The following is a 17,620-nucleotide window of genomic DNA, read 5'->3' on the forward strand; positions in this document are numbered from 1 at the left end:
GAGTTATGTTAGTAATTCTTGTCAAAGATTAAGTTCGCTTGTTTATATGAGAAATTAGACAAAAACACGCATCCTGGATTCCAATGATAACCACGATCCATCTATTCTTATAATTCAGAAGGGTTTTTTGGAGAATTTAGTATTTTCATAGTTGAAATTATGAGTCAATTGAAGCTAGACCACCATCGAAAACCTGGAAACACTGGACTATGATAATACAGGATTCTCCACAAAACCCCTTCTGATCTATAATCATATCCTCACTAGTGACTGACTTTAAGAGATATTTCCTTGAGTTTTAGTGGGAAGCAGTGACCAGTGGAATTCTACCAAGTCTGTTGGGAGATATCAACTCACTGATTACATTGGTGAATGGTTGCTCAAAAATCGTGGATTGGTTGAAGTTAGACATTAACACCATAGGATGCCGGCTCAGTGATCTATCAGTTAAGTGCTCTGGCGCGAGAATGGTAGGTCCTGGGTTTGAATCTCGAAAGGCAGGATTGTGGATGCGCACTTCTGAGGAATCCCATAATAGGACGACACGGCCATCAAGCAGTGTTTCCAGGTTTTCTTATAATGTTTTTGAATTAAAGCGATATCGAGGCAGTCTGCACAGGATGCACATATGCCGATAAGAGACTGATCAATTGAAGTCCCAAACATCAATTGGACGATTCAAGTAAACCATATCAAATGAATCTAAGATTAGATACTGATCAATAAACTGATAATGAAGGAGTAGAATAATAATAATCATTATAACCACTATCACTAACCATGATTCTGATTTACCTCATATCCCATTCAATCATCTCAACTAGACAATATTCAAGTTATTAGTGTGTCCATTTATAAAATTTGACATGTTATGCAATCATATGGGATAAGATAAAAAGTATAATTTGTCAATGTGTTTGTAGATAATTAGTGGGTAAATTAAGAGATGAATCATTTATGTCTTATTTAAATGACTATTTAAAATATAATTATACAATGGTGATTAGATAAATCTCTTCATGCATAAAATCCTGGGGGTTTTACAAAGAAATTACTGAATGATGTAATTATTCTCATTTGTTTAGGGTGAATAAAACATAACCGGAAATAATAAAAAAAGCTGTGTGTACACGTAACGCTTTGAAATGATTATCAACATCTAGATATTAGTGAATTAATGAGTCAATATTTATAAGGGACTTACTGGTTAGAGTTTTTTTAGCGAGTTGGTTTTCTACGGGATGAGGTCGCTAACCCCATGCTTAACCCTCCTCCTTTATCCGGGCTTGAGACTGGCAGTAGCCCCCGGAGGAGCTACAGGCGGACGTAAAGGTATAATGTATAAAATTATTATGTTTGAAAATAGAAATTAGTCTTAAAGGGTATTAAATTTATTTTAAACCTCCTTTCTCTCCACCATTCAATTTGGTTCGGCAATATGAGTTCTAGTTAGTGTTTTTATCATCCATGTATATTTCAAATAGTAGCGATGATATAATTTTTAGAGAGAGAGATGTTTGTTGGTGTAGGATTTCCGTCGGAAATGGAATTTCTGAGACAATTAAGTGCTTATGTGAGAATGTGACTTTTTGTCATTTCATAATACGAAACAGTAATTGAAATCTAAATTATTGTTTTGTGTACAGTATCAAGGATTACCCTTAGCGACTGACAACTGTTCAAGTGTCAGATATCAATCAATCTTGAAATACTGGATTATATTTATTTGTAATGATATATATATATATTGATTTAATTACGCTTATGACAATCCCAATTTATTTTTTTAACAGATGGAAAATATCCAAACATATATCACATGAATCGATTAAATAAAAAAGGGAACTATGAAATCTTGCTGTAATTCACAATCTTTCAGCTTAGTTTGGCAATTTATATAATTAAAGAATATTGTATTATGTATTATGTAGTTAGTTATGTAATCAAGATGGAAAGTAAATGTAATGGATCAGTTGAAGTTAGACATTAACACCGTTGGATGCCGGCCAGCTCAGTGGTCTATCGGTTAAGGGCTCTGGCATGAGACTGGTAGGTCTTGTGTTCGAATCTCGCGGGTGCGGGATCGTGGGTGCGCACTGCTGAGGAGTCCCATAATAGGACGAAACGGCCGTCAAGCTTCCAGGTTTTCCATGATGGTCTAGCTTCAATTGACTCATGATTTCAACTATGAGAATATTGAAATATCCACAAAACCCCTTCTGATCTCTAATGTATATGTGTTAAACAAAATTCTTTCGATGGATCAATCTATCCATCTAATTTACACATAACTAAATATATCGAAGTAATAAGAAGTTAGTCTTTAAATATTAGGTTTGCTGCCGAACCAAGATATTTTATCAGACTATGACGAGGAGTGTTGGAACAACCCCCTCTTGATAATTGCAACCAGTGGTTGGTATGTTGTGTCAGATATTTTAGGATCGATCACAGCAGCTCAGGTGCATAACTGTCAGTTTTTGCTAGAATTTGAATTCATAAATTCTTTAACATGTAACCTTTCATTTCAAGCTTTATCAATCTAGTTGAAAGGTAGACATAAGGAAAACTGATGCAAGATCTAGGTGAACCTTAGTTGATGTTACATGACTGGAGCTCATCAACTTTAATCCCTAGATTTACGTTTTCCACTAGTTAGAATTCATCAAATAACATGTTCTCAATCTGAAGGGAACTAAGGCATATATGATGAACAATCTCAAGTTATTTACTGTCGAGAATGATCTACTGTAAAAGCCAATTAGTACCTCACTCACTTTCATTATCATGTTGTTTAGTTCGCAGTAATAGGTTCACTTTGAATTATTATGTCTATCATGAAAAACTGGAAGAAATGAGGTTCAGTTTAACTCCAAAATGAAAGTCAATATCGATTGATTTATAGTTTATCATCTTGAAACTACAATTATCGTTTTTAATAAATTGAAGAATTCAAGCAAAAGACCAACTCATCAATAGGCTGTTTTATAAGCTATTGTATACTTTATACTTTAATTAGCCTCAGATGTATAGATAAGGTGTGCCTCAATCTCACTACTAATCTTTTGCATTATTCACTGCTAAACGTCAGGTCACATTAGAGATTAAAATCGACTATGGATCAGTTGTGAATCAAGAGATGAACAGATTTACTTCATTACCTTGGAACTGTACACCAACACCTGAAATCGATCACATGATTAATCGAGATTAGAAATTTTAAAGTTCACAATCTTAATAGTACTATCAAATTATTAACCATTTTCAGTTTTAGTTTTATTTAGATACAACCTTACTATCAATTTTTGGTCTTAAATACAACCAATAAACTTGCCTGTGAGTTGATTAGTATTACAAAACAAACGGATCATTAGTTGGGATAAACTCAGATTCTAATTTAAAAACTAAAGAACATTTGATTACTGTTTCATATTAATTATGATCTATTCATCAGTGCTCATTTCTAATCTAGTAGGAAGTTGTATTCATGACCCTCAGCTCCTCCAATGAGTACTGTAACGTTAGAGAACTGAGTGATTACCTTTTTTAATTTTAAATAATAACGCAATATTTTCATAGTTGAAATCATGAGTCAATTGAAGCTAGACCACCATGAAAGATCTGGAAGCAGTGGACGGCCGTTTCTTCCTATTGTGGGGCTCCTCAACAGTGCACATCCATGATCTCGCCTAGCGAGATTCGAAACCAGGACATACCAGTCTTAACCAGCACTTAACCGATAGACCACTGAGCCGGAATCCAATGGTGTTATTGTCTAACTTCAACCAATCCACGAAGTTTGAGCAACCGTTCACCAATTGTATTTAGTGAGTTCCTATCTCACATCAGATGTGGTTTGAACTCCACTGGTCACTGCTTCTCACTAGAACTCCAGGAATTATCTCTTGAAGTCAGTCACTAGTGAGCATATGATTATAATCAAAAGGGGTTTGTGTGTTGATTTCAGTATTTTCATCTTTGAAAGCATATGTCAATAGTTATGTTTTCAACGAATAACTACCCTGATTTTGTCATTATCGAACTTAATCTGTCATTATGTCTAACTAGAAATGTAAAAATCCTTTTTTGTAGCTAAGCACATTTATTACTATTCTATTAAACAAGTAGTAAAAACAAAATATTTCAAACAGAAGATGGCTTCTATAAGCAAAGATGGATAGTGGCTAGCAGTGGAATCCAGTTACGCGCGTTTTTTCCTATTTTGGACATCTTATTATGTTCTTTGATTACTTGATAGAAAATATTGAATATGTCAGTCAGTCAGCTACAACGTAGGACCAGGCACATATATGCATCAGTCCAAGTTACCATTCCTCGTTAGCACAACAAAATGAACACCGGATTCATACAAGTAGTTAATTTAGTGGTGGTAATATAGGAAAGGTTCTATATAAGGATATAGTATAGGAAGGAAGACAGATATGGAGCAATTTTAATCTCAAAGTTTAAGGGAAGACAGAAAGTGTATACACCTACGCCATTGTGATCGATTCTGAGCGATGTCACACATAGTCTCCAACCATTGGTTACGATAGTCTCGCGGACACCAACTAAGTAGTCTGCATCTACTAATATGGCTTAGACCAGAAATTAGTGACTTCAAGTAGTGATGCCACATTTTGGTGGGAATGATTCAAAAAATGGATTATTTCAATAATATGCTCCTCGATGAGGGTTAAGTAAGTAACGCCTTTTACAACCAATGATTGATCATCAAAAAAAAACAATGTGAATGCACAAATGGTAAACATTACCTCCTGTCTCTTTTTATTATAAAAACAAAAAAACTGTCATTCAAAATGTGCAACTGTGTTTTATTTTCTTTTTAAAAAGTTTCAAGGCTTAAAAAATGTGCTTTGTTTATAATATGAAATGAAAATTAAAAAAAAAAGAAATGAAATTTGTTATCAAGCGGCTGTTACTTGTTTACATTGTATCAGCAATATTATTTTTTTTAAAAATTTTAATGAATTCTAAATATCTAATTATGAAACAAAGATTAACACAATATAAGCCTTATTGTAAGCAAAGATAGATAGTGGCTAGCAATGGAATCCATCTTGACGAGCGTTTCGCACAAGCAAGTGGCTAACAGGACTCAATGACCGAGTGGATAACGCGATGGCGTTTGAAGCGAAAGGTACTTGGTTCGAGTCCCAGAGTGAAAATCAACTCTGAGATGCAGGTACATCCATCCGACGAGTCTCAAATAAGACGAAACGCGCGTCAAACTGGATTCCACTGCTAGCCAATGTCCATCTTTGCTTAGAATGCTTGTGAATTAGGGCTTTATCGTGGCAATACGTACAGTATGCACATATGCCAATTAGAGACTGACCATTTGCAGTCCTAACACATCAATGGAAAGATTCAAACAAACAATACTAAATGAATAACCCTTGTTGTTAAACATAACATATACCTAAAGTTTGTGCTGATGATGTCATTTTGAAGGACAATGAAAGCTTCATGACCAAACCATCCGTCTCAGAGAACAAAACTTTATCAAAATCATCCACCTGAGTTACAAATCTTCATCACCATCTTAAAATCATACGAGATTAGATCGTTGTTCACTCATGTCAAAATGTTATCTATATGAGATCATATGTACGATCGTCAAGTGTTGTAACAACCATGACAAGTTCAAACCAATGAGTCAAAACTTATTGGTCTAAATGTATTACTTGAATCATTTTCTTTTACGTGCAGAACCTAAAAGAAGTGTACAGTTTGTTGTAACTGCAGGAATATTGTGAAGGTGGTAACTTTTAGCAGTATTCTACGGTGAATTATCATCTATATTTTTATTGTATGCTTGTTGAATAACTAGATTATTGTATTTCCATCGCTGTTGATATTCCTATCGAGATTTAACTCTAATATCTATCGTTTTGTACAAAATACAATCCTTTACTAATGATTTCATGAGCTTTGAACAAGACAGTCGCTATCTAAAATTAATAGTTTAGTGTATAACACGTCGAAGTTTGAGGCTATTGCCATAGTTTGACTTTCGATGTAAAAATCAACACTGGGATGCAGACATGTCCACATGACAAGTCTCTAGAAAGAAAATATACATGCATTCTGAACTCCAGTGCTGTATACATACTAAATATACTGAGAAATGGAATTTGTTAGTTCGCAGATGATCTGGATCTTCAATCACACACGCAACAACAAATGGAGGAGACGACCAGTGTAGCAGCAGCCTCAGCAGCAGTAGGTCTCAACACACACAAAGGAAAAAGCAAGATTCTCTGATATAACGCAACATGCATCAATCGAGTCACACTTGACGGAGAAGCTTTTGAGGATGTGAAAAACTTTGCATATCTGAGCAGCATCATTGATGAACACGGTGGATCTGATGCAGATGTGAAGTAAGTAAGTAAGAGCAGCATATCTACAACATTCGGAACTCAAAACAATTATCAACCAACAGCAACATCAGAATTTTCAATACAAATGTCAAGACAATTCTACTGTATGGGGCGTAGACGTGGAGAACTACGAAAGCCATCATCCAGAAGATGCAAGTGTTTATTAACAGTTGTCTACGCGAAATACTTCAGATCCATTGGCCAGACAATATCAGCAACAACCTACTGTGGGAGAGAACAAATCAGATTTCAGTGGAGGAAGAAATCAGGAAGATGCGCTGGAAGTGGATAGGACACACATTGAGGAAATCACTCAACTGCGTCACAAGACAAGTCCTCACATGGAATCCTCAACGTCAAAGAAGATGAGGAAGACCAAAGAACACATTACGCCGAGAAATGGAGACACACATAAGAAGAATGAACAAAAATTGGATAGAACTAGAAAGGAAGGCCCAGGACAGAGTGAATTGGAGAATTCTGGTTGGCGGCCTATACTCCATTGGGAGTAACAGCCGTAAGTAAGTATGTAAGAAATAGCTTTTTACTTATCTGGATACACATGTCAATAACCTTTAACGTAAGCGTCTCACTAGTTTATTTAACAAAACTCATTATATTATCGTATTTATACGATGCTCTATTTCTTACTTCTAGCAGAATTATCATTTGAGAAATTAAACTCGATGAAAGAAAGAGTTTTGTCTCTTTTATTAAATTAGGACAATTTAAAAGTAACATTTTGATCATATGATAACAGATGATAATCACTTTTCAATATTCATTAAGTAAACTAAAAAAATAAACCAAATCTATGGATTATTATTTCAACTGAAATGTTAAATATTATTTTCCCTAAATCAAAAAAACAAACAATAACAGTTTATAGGCAGAGATAAATGTTGGTTAGCATTGGAATCTGAAACACAAGTTTCATCCTATTCGGTACTCATCAACTAGATGCACCATTATCTATCTCACAACTTATAATACATGTAACTTAAGGCAATATCGAAACAATCCCTTCCGGGATAGTCACATATATATATAGTCTTTAACATCAATAAGAAGATTCAAGCAAAGAATACAAAAAGAGAACTATAACAATTTAATAGTTATTTTGTTAAAACAAATTACTTCTCAAGATTCATTATATATTTAATTATTCACATAATATTCTATTTATTTGATAAATAAATTATCTTTTCAGTAAGCTAAGATGGATAGTGGCTAGCAGTGGAATCCAGTTTGACGCGTGTTTCGTCCTATTTGAGACTCGTCAACTGGATGTACCTGCATCTTAGAGTTGATGCTCATTCTGGGATTCGAATCTAGTACCTTTCGCTTCAAACGCCAGAGCGTTATCCACTCAGCTACTAAGTACTGATAGCCACTTGCTTATGAAATGGGGTGAAGTTTAAATTCACTTGATGTTGTTTGTTTGAATCTTCCCATTGATATAAATAAATATTAGAATGCAATTATTTATCATGTTTTCAAAATATATCCTGATTCTAGTTATCTTTTAAGTATTGCTTATTTTCTCTTTAACTACAGAATCAATAGTTATCAACTTAATTAGATAAATAAGAGACTGACCAGTTGCAGTGCTAAACATTAATGGGAAGATTCAAACAAACAACATTAAGTGTATCTTTTCAATAGTTCAGATCATGAGTCAATTGAAGATAGACCACCACGGAAAACCTGAAAGCACTGTATGGTCGTTTCCTCCTATTTTGAGGTTCTTCAGCAGTGCGCATCCATGATCCCACCCCGTGAGATTCGAACCCAGGACCTAACAGTCTCGCGCGCGAGCGCTTAACCTCTAAACTACTGAGCCGGAATTCAACAGTGTTAACGTCTAACTTCAAACGATCCACTAAATTGAGCGACACATCCACCATTATCTCCAGTGAGTTACTATCTCACAACAGACCCGGTTGAACTCCACTAGTTTCGAGAGGCGAGATTGTGGATGCGCACTGCTTAAGAGTCCCACAATAGAACGGAAAGGCCATCCAGTACTTCCAGGTTTTCCATGTTGATCTAACTTCAATTGACTCGTGATCTCAATTATTGAAATTACTATAATATCCACAAAACCCCCTTCTGATATAAATAAATTATCATGTGATTATATTTAATTATTTATTTATAATTATGTTGATAACTTCATTTTCATATTTGTTATATCTAGAAAATTAGTTTATCATAAGTTGGAAACTAAATTTTCTCGTATATTATAACTTGTATGCAATAGTTTATGTGATGGTATATAGATTTATATTATAGTATAAAGTGTAATTTACTAATGATTTAACCAGTAAATTATGAATTCACGTGAATAAGTGTAAAATGGTTAATAGTGGTTAATGATCTTTAAGTTAGTTAATACTGTAGTGTGGTCTACTTATATCCATATAAGTAGTATATGGTGATGGTTAGACATAGAATGTATTTTGGCAGAAGACTGATAAGGAAAGAACTAAAATAAAGCACAATCGGTATGAAAATGCATGAACAATGAAATCAGAGAAGATGGACTGATATTTACATAAGGAACAGTGAAGATTAAGACAATTGGTTGTTATTTGGCAAATTAACTGCTTTCTGTATGGTTATCAGGATTCAGTGAGATAGTCTGTTAATTGTGCTTAAATACATTCGATTTTCCCCCACTCGTGTTCTTGTTCACTACAATACTTTTATATATTTTAAGTGACTTTAATTAATTAATGTATTTATTTGAATACATAAACATTGGTACAAGGGGGCGTGAGGGTGGTGATACTGCCTAGTTGCCAAAACTGAAGCGGCTGGATTTCTTAGGATGCTATTCCCCGAAACTTTGGTCTGAAGTTCTAATCTACAAATCAGTGGAGCAACATTAGGATATGCAATCCCATGGTAGCCAATGACCAACAATAGAATCATACGCTTCTTGTTCACTCAAGATCCTGAAGTTTATGTGCATCATTGGTTTTGAATCAGGGTTTTCCAACTCCCTTTAATGGATCATCCATATCCGCCAAGTTAATTTAAAGTAGATAGTAATAAATATGTATCCAAAAAAATTCCAATTTGAACAAGTCGTCAATAAGAAAAGCAAATTTATTTAACTTGAGTGGTGAAAGGCAGTTGATAAGGAGAATATAACCACACATTTCATACTTAAGACCGCTCAGTAACACCTGTTATCTATAAATTATACAGAACTGATAAATTTAGTGTCATTTGGTATAATAGTCGGGAACGTTAATAAGGAAATAGTCAAGCGATATATACATTACAGTTTCAGTGAAATCATCAACCAGTCAAATTTAAAACACCGTTAATTAAAGTAAGACAATAAAACGGTTGGATACCGACTCAATGGTTTGAAGGTTAAAAAGTTAGCATGAAAGACTGAAGGCGATAAAATTTTATTCCTGAGTGTGGACTTATGGATGCTTATTTCTGAGGAGACTCATACTTTGACGAAACAGCCATCCAATGCTTCCAGGTTTTGAATGGTGGTGGTGGCTTCTTTCTTTACATGAAAAAAAAGTGAACAATGACAATAATAACAATCGTAAAAAAAAGTACTTACTTAGCAACATGATCTGTTTTTGTCCATGTTCTTATTTGATTAACTATATCATTACTACTACTACATCGATAATCATATGAATTATAATCATCATTAATTATACTTATATTATCATTCATAGTATTATTATTATTATTATTAATATATGATTGTTGATAATCATATTTACGGAATAGATTCGGTGTAATAGAACGGTAACCATCAATGGATTCATTATAACTAGAACATTCATGATCTATTAAATTATCATAAATATTATTGTAACTATGTCCATGTTTATAATGTAATTCATTGGATAATTGATGTAAATTTAAATGATGATTATGATTATTATATGTATCTTGTATTAATGAACGTGGTCTTCTAGGTAATATACGATTAGGTTGTTTATGATTAATTTTACGATAGATTCTACTTAATTTTGTATCATTCATAGAATTATATCCATTATAATTATAATTATATGGTAATGATTGAGAATAATTATAATAATCATCAATTGAGTTATTATTATGATTATGATTATTTAATCCATTCAATACTTTTGTATCGTTTATTAATGATTCTTCAGATGGATAACAACTTAAATGACTTGAAATAGAATTATGAACAAAAAAAGTTATAAGAAAGAGTATAAATAAAACATTTAAGAAGTATATTGAAACAAATTATATATGTATAAGCAAAGATGGATAGTGGCATTTCGTCCTATTAGGGACTCGTCAGCTGGAAGTACCTACATCCCAGAGTTGATGTTCACTCCGGGACTTGAACCCAATATTGTTCGCTTCAAACTCCATCGCGTTATTCACTCAGCTACTGAGTCCTGATAGCCACTTGTTTGTGCAATATATATATATATATATACATATATATCAACAAATTCATTAAGTCCTTATGACGTCATTGTTACGAAATCGATTATATATTAGATTCATTCCCTGATCTTTACGAATGTTACCATATAAGTATTTGTATTTCACGCACATATATAGTCTCCTTTCAGATTTCACTGATATTGATTTCTAATTAAGTAGATTGAATTTGATTAATACTGTATTCACAGTCACTTGGAACTAAGTTATCCAATAGTTTATAGTTAGCTGATTTAATTTATTGACTTCAAAGACTTCAAAGTATTTTGTCTAACATATATTCAAACATAGAATAACGACAAACTCCATGTATGAATAAATTGTATATCTTGCTGAGGATAGAATGAGTGAGTAAAGCAGTATTATGTATAGACTCATACAAAGATAATATGCACAATTTAAAATCCTATTTTGCTTAGTATTTCAATCAATATGAACGTCAAGACAGTCCTACTGTATAAAGCTGAAACGTAGAGAACTACTACATCCATCGTCAAGAAGATACAAGTATTTATGAACAGTTGTTTATGCGAAATACTCAACATTCACTGGACGGATACTATCACCAATAGCGTTTTATGAGAGAGGACAAACTAGCTTTCAGCTGAAGAGGAAATTAGGAAAAGACGTTGGAAGTGAATAAGACACACATTGAGCAAATCACCAAACCGCATCACGAGGCAATCCCTAACTTGGAATCCGAAAGGAAAGAGGAAACGATGAAGGCCTAAGAACACATTACGCCGGGAAATAGAAGCAGATAGGAAAAGGATGAATAACAACGGGAATGAACTGAAAAGGATTGCCCTGGACAGGGTTGGATGGAGAATGCTGGTTGTTGGCCTATGCTCCTCCACGAGGTATAACAGGCGTAAGTAAGTAAGTAATTAATTTCAATCAATGATGTTTTCGTGTAAACAGATTTGTAAAATATGTTTAGGTACTTTAATGATTTGGAGAAAATCCACTAATATACATGAAAAATGAGTTATTTCAGTTGATCTGGATGTAGAAATCAAATTTTAGTACATAAAACAAGTTCAATCTAATGTAGTTTTAGAAAAATTTCGTGGAAATTTATAAGACAGAACGTTTTTCCGTATGTCCTATCAGTTTATTATTGTGGAAAATAGTTTACAAAATGGAATAAATCATAAAGTAATGTTACATCTGACCATCTAGTTAACTAAGATGCCTTTAGATGCTGTTGGTAATGTGTGTTTGTGTGTTTATTACTTACAGGTTGTTTACAACTTGGAACTATACCTTTTTAATTTGCTTGAAAAGAAAGGTGGTTTAGCAATAGCCTTGTTATCTTGAAACAAATACTTGAGGTTTTTTACAGCCTTACCATCACTGAAGCGAGTCTGTTAGGGGAAACTAGGTATTTTATTTGTATAGTTAACCTTTCTCAAACCATCTCGGTTGATTGTGAAAAGACAATATTGATCCAACTGTTGGCCGTCTTAGGACAATTCCTTAGTGACATCATCCCAACCAATACAGTCAAATGAATGACTTTGGCCTCGGAGATTAAAAAAAACAGTTACTTTTAGTTTCAACCCTCTTCGATTGCCTTTCATGACATAGTGTGATCTAAAAGGATATATGTTCAAAACAATCGAATAGTTGGGCATCCATTGTATTCATGTCCGAACATCACATCAAAGAAGCAGGGATTCAAAACTTGTTTAAATAATTGAAATAATCCTTCCAATAGTTATTTCAGTAGTACTAATATTTTAATTCAGTTTTTCTATAGGATATCTTTTACTATACTTTACAGTGAGAAGAGATTAATATACAAGGGATCATGAACTTATTCAAATTAGATAATAATCCCAAGGAAAGAAATTGCTCTGTAATAATGTTTACCAAAAGAATGTGATATATGGATAAATTCACTTAGTATTGTTTGTTTGAATCTTCCCATTGATGTTTAGGACTGCAACTGGTCAGTCTCTTATTTCCAGATGTGCATACTGTGCATATTGTCTCGATATAGCCTTAATTCACAAGCATTATAAGCAAAGATGGATTGTGGTTAGACGTGACTAGCAGGTACATCCAGCTGACGATTCCCAAATGGGACGAAACGCGTTTCCTAGTTTCCACTGCTAGTCACTATCCATCTTTGATGTATGAATAGTTTGTTTTTATAAATACTAATTGAATAATCGTATTAAAAAGTTTTGATCAAAATAGAATAGCATAAAATTAGAAATAACATTAATAAATCATTATATTCAAATATCTTACCCATTAAAATGGTTTGACGGGGATTCTGAATGTAACTAATCATAGATATCAAAAGAGAAGAGAGAATGATACAAACGAAATCTTTACCATCAATAATAAAGATAAGTGAGAATTAAAAAAAAAGAAAAAGAATGATCATTAAACTGATGTCTTGCGAATTGTAATAGTCCAGTTTCGATCAGTTCGTGATTTCAACTGTGTTAATAGTAAAATCTCCACAAATTTCCATACTGATAATGATCGTATGCTCACTAATGACTAGCTTCATGAGGGAGTTCTTGGAGTTCTAGTGAGAAGTTGCTACCAGTAGATTCCAATCCGTGTCAAGTGTGAGACACTTATCCACCTCAGACAATGGGTGATGGGTTACACAAGATCATGGATTGATTAAAGTAAGACATCAACACTGTTGGATACTGACTAAGTGATCTAGAGTTTAGGCGTTTGCGTGTGGAGCCGAAGGTCTTGGATTGTAGTTCGTATAGTGCGGGATCATGGATGCGAAATGGTGAGGAGTCCCATACTTGGACGAAACGGCCGTTTAGTGCTTTCATGTTTTCAACGATGGTCTAGCTTAGATCAGCTGATGATTTCAACTGTGAAAATACTACAATCTCCACATATCATAATGTGATAATGAACAAACGTTTAATTGTTTTAAACCTAGAAAGAAACACTGCTAAATATAATATTGAGTAATGTACTATAACAAAACAACTCTTCATTGCTGAAAGTTAGTTTTCGACTTAGAATAATTATGCTTTATGATCAGTACACAAATATTTTATGCAATTCATTTCTGGTATCTGTTAAACCAAGGCCATATTGAGATATAACAAGTATTATTATTATTTAGACATACAAACATTGGTACAAGGAGGCACCAAATAGATAAACGCCACATAAATCATTCAATTTATGTGAGGGCTGGAATACTGTTTGGGTGCCCAGATCGAAAGAGATGGTTTACTTAGGGCGCCCATTTCCGTACCTTTGACTTAAAGGTCTAATGCATAAGTCAACTTTAGAAGATACATTTCTATGGTAGCTGGTGACCAACAATATGTTCATACGCCTTTTGTTCCGTCAGGATTAAGACAATCGATAACTGTTTCTATCAGTATAAAAGTTAATTATGCAATGAAATTAAACGTATCATAAAAGTTAAAGGAAAAGAAACAATGATGGTAATCGTTTATTGTTTAATTATTAATTTTAGTTTACACTAGGTTCTCTGAAAAAAAAACATTGTATGTTGAATAATTTATCAGTTTACATCACCTACACGTAGGTTCAACGAACTAATGATGTTGACAGTTGAGCTAGACTTAACAGTTCTATATATTCTCTAATGTAAGCTTATTGATAAGAAATTCGAAAGATTTAACCACATCAAAGCAACTTGTTAGTATTAAGTAGATCATCATCTAATGACAATTGATGATAACAATAACCTTTGAATCATTTATATATGTCAGTTGTTTAACCTTCTATATGATTGTATAATTTTCTTTTTATCTTCAAAAACAATTTATAGGAACTTTCGGGTAAATTAGAGCAAATAGTTTCACAGTATTTCAGCGCCGAGTTGATGTAAGACATTAAATAGGAAGAAGAATATGTACTTGTAAAATCTCAGCGAATGAATTTGAAGTAAATCAAACATTACGCCTGGCAATTTTGGTCCAAGCTTATTCAAGGAATTATAATCAAATATCAAAATTTTTCAAAGTTGAAAACTGTTAAATCGGCTTACAGTAAACTCTATCAGAGCCTCCAGAGGCTCATAAAGAGCCCAACCAATCAGCGATTAGTTAGAAGCTATGCTACTAAAATAACGAGGTCCTGATTGTCTGTTTAACATACTGCTACTATGGAAACTCAAGGTCTTTTAATTACTATAAAACCCCTGTTTTTCTGTATATAAATGATCCTTGCAGTAAAGTGTTTCTCTCATACTCGTGTCTTCTTACTGGTGTTCAAGTCGCTGAGTAGTTCTAGCCTGGGGTTATCAGAATAGCTTAGGATCTGAATATAGCGTTCAACCAACAGATATAACAAAAACCATTCACCAATGTCATCAGTGAGTTGATATCTCCCAACAGACCTGGTTGAACTCCACTGAATGGTTGCTCAATTTTGTGGATCAGTTGAAGTTAGACATTAATACAGCTGGATGCCGGAAGGTTCAGTGATCTATCGGTTAAGGGCTCTGGCTCGAGACTGGTAGGTCCTGTGTTCGAATCTCGCGAGTGTGGGATCGTGGATGCTCACTGCTGAGGAGTCCCATAATAGGACGAAACGGCCGTCCACTGTTTCCAGGTTTTCAATGGTGGTCTAGCTTCAATCGACTCATGATTTCAACTTTGAAAAATACTGAAATCTCCACAAAACCCCTTCTAAATATCAAAATTATCGAATATAAATAGGTACATGGTTCTTCGTTTCATTGTACACTGAATAGGTCATCCAATCAACGTTAATAATGTCTAAACTAGGTATATGTATTAATGTGTAAGAGATTTGTGATGTGAAATGATAAGTGTTAAGATAACATATTGTATATATACGTAAGTGGTGAGAGAAGAAATTTCATTCACACTATATATTGTCTCCTGTCGATGAATTTTTAAGAAACAATTTAAGCTTCAGTTAGTTAGTTATTAGTGATTGTTTAATTTGAAAGTAATTGACCGTCACAGATTGCCGTAAGGTGTAGATCAGTTATTAATTAAATGGGACTATCTGATTAAGTGACTGAGAATGAAAAGGTGATATGCTAAATTTTATCTTATTTACCTAAAAATGTCATAACTACAGATGAAATCTGATTTTAGATCCTTCTGCAATATATTTAAATGATTAATATGTATCGTTGAGAAGTCCTAAAAGTAAATAAAACAACTATCCAATCATTGCTGGTTAATTAAATGAGATCAGTCGTAGATCTCAAACTCATTGGATAGTTGAAAAAGAATTTTTCAAGTAATCTTATAACATAAATACTGGTTACGTAATACTGTAATATCATAACTAAAAATATTATTTTATACAGCTAAAATAAAGTCAACCGCCGGGAAATAGAAGCAGATATGAAAAGGATGAATATTACAACTGGAGAGAACTAGAAATGAAGGCTCAGGACAGAGTTGGATGGAGAATGCTAATGAGCGGCCTATGCTACTCGACGAGGGGTAACAGGCATAAGTAAGTAAAATAAAGTAATTATGATTTATGGCTCATTTTAAACATTATAAACTTACATTTTTTGAAGCATAATGTCTTTGTATAATGATTGGTTGAATGGAATGTACATTTATTGGATCTTCATCTAATAAATAAATAAATAAATAAGAATAACACGAATTTATGGAAAAATATATTCATAGTTGAGAGCATAAGTCAATTGAAGCTAGACAACCAAGGAAAACCTGGAAGCATTGGACAGCCGTTTCGTCCTATTATGGGACTCCTCAACAGTGCGTATCCAAGATCTCGCCTCACTAGACAAAACGGCCGTCTAGTGCTTCCAGGTTTTCCTTGATGGTCAAGCTTCAAATGACTCATGCTTTCATCTATGAAAGCACTGAAATCTCCACAAAAACCCCTTCTGAAAAAAAAATTGTTAAAATTGATAGAATATGATAACTTGTTTTGAAGAAAGGGTTTAAAATAATTTTTTTGAATCACTATTATCGATGATAAACTAGATAAACTTATAATATGGGGACGAATCGTACCAGGAAGTAAAGCCTCTTAAACCAACTGATGTACATAGTTGAATTCATTGAGAGAGTATATACAGAAATCAAATATAAAATAAAAGAATTTGACATAGTGTACTAATAATTCTGAACTATAAGACATATATATATATATATACGAAAATGGAAACTCCATTCGTGATGACTTTTCCGTATTAGGTTGATAAGCTAGTTGAATACACTATTAGGGATAAGCTTTGACAATTTGAATTCGCCATAAGTCTCAATAATCAAAATATTGCACAAATATGTCATATATATTACTGAATCTATTGTTTGGTGACTGTCTTGAAAAAATCCTTTGTGATGAGATCCATTCAATGTCTTTGAACCAGTAGTTAGTTTGAAAACTATTCATCGGTATGACATTCCTTTAACAGAACTCTTATTAATATTTCCATCTGTATATATGAATTCAGACCCTGCTCAGATTTAATAATAAATTTTATGGATTTATTTGATGTATCACAAACTCCATTCATACTCAAAACTATGTGAATCAATCAAATAATGGATAGGAATCTGTATAATGCCAACATTAAAAACAAAATATTGACATATTTTCGGTATAGGGTTGCGAAGATTGTTGGGTTTCATTGAAATCACGGACTAGTCTAAGTTTGACCTCCAGTTAGAACCTCCGCAACCCCTTGCTGACAATTATTATGCGCCTATTAGTGACTAGATTCAGGAGGAAATCCCTGCAGTTCTAGTGAGTAACCA

The 17,620-nt window shown here is 33.5% G+C and overlaps 1 protein-coding gene across 1 annotated transcript in view; it reads right to left on the minus strand.

Annotated features, from left to right (window-relative positions):
- Nucleotides 1-9,995: 9,995 nt before the first annotated feature.
- Nucleotides 9,996-17,620, minus strand: part of Smp_204760 (unnamed protein product) — a gene marked incomplete at both ends in the record, with an annotated part of 36,846 nt that continues 29,221 nt past the window's right edge. Inside the window, 3 exons of the mRNA XM_018792716.1 lie at nucleotides 9,996-10,590; nucleotides 13,134-13,168; nucleotides 16,397-16,464. Of these exons, the coding sequence (XP_018644666.1) occupies nucleotides 9,996-10,590; nucleotides 13,134-13,168; nucleotides 16,397-16,464 (698 nt within the window). The remainder of the gene's footprint in view (nucleotides 10,591-13,133; nucleotides 13,169-16,396; nucleotides 16,465-17,620) is intronic.

The sequence above is a fragment of the Schistosoma mansoni genome (assembly GCF_000237925.1).
Source record: "Schistosoma mansoni, WGS project CABG00000000 data, supercontig 0147, strain Puerto Rico, whole genome shotgun sequence".
NCBI lineage: Eukaryota > Metazoa > Platyhelminthes > Trematoda > Strigeidida > Schistosomatidae > Schistosoma > Schistosoma mansoni.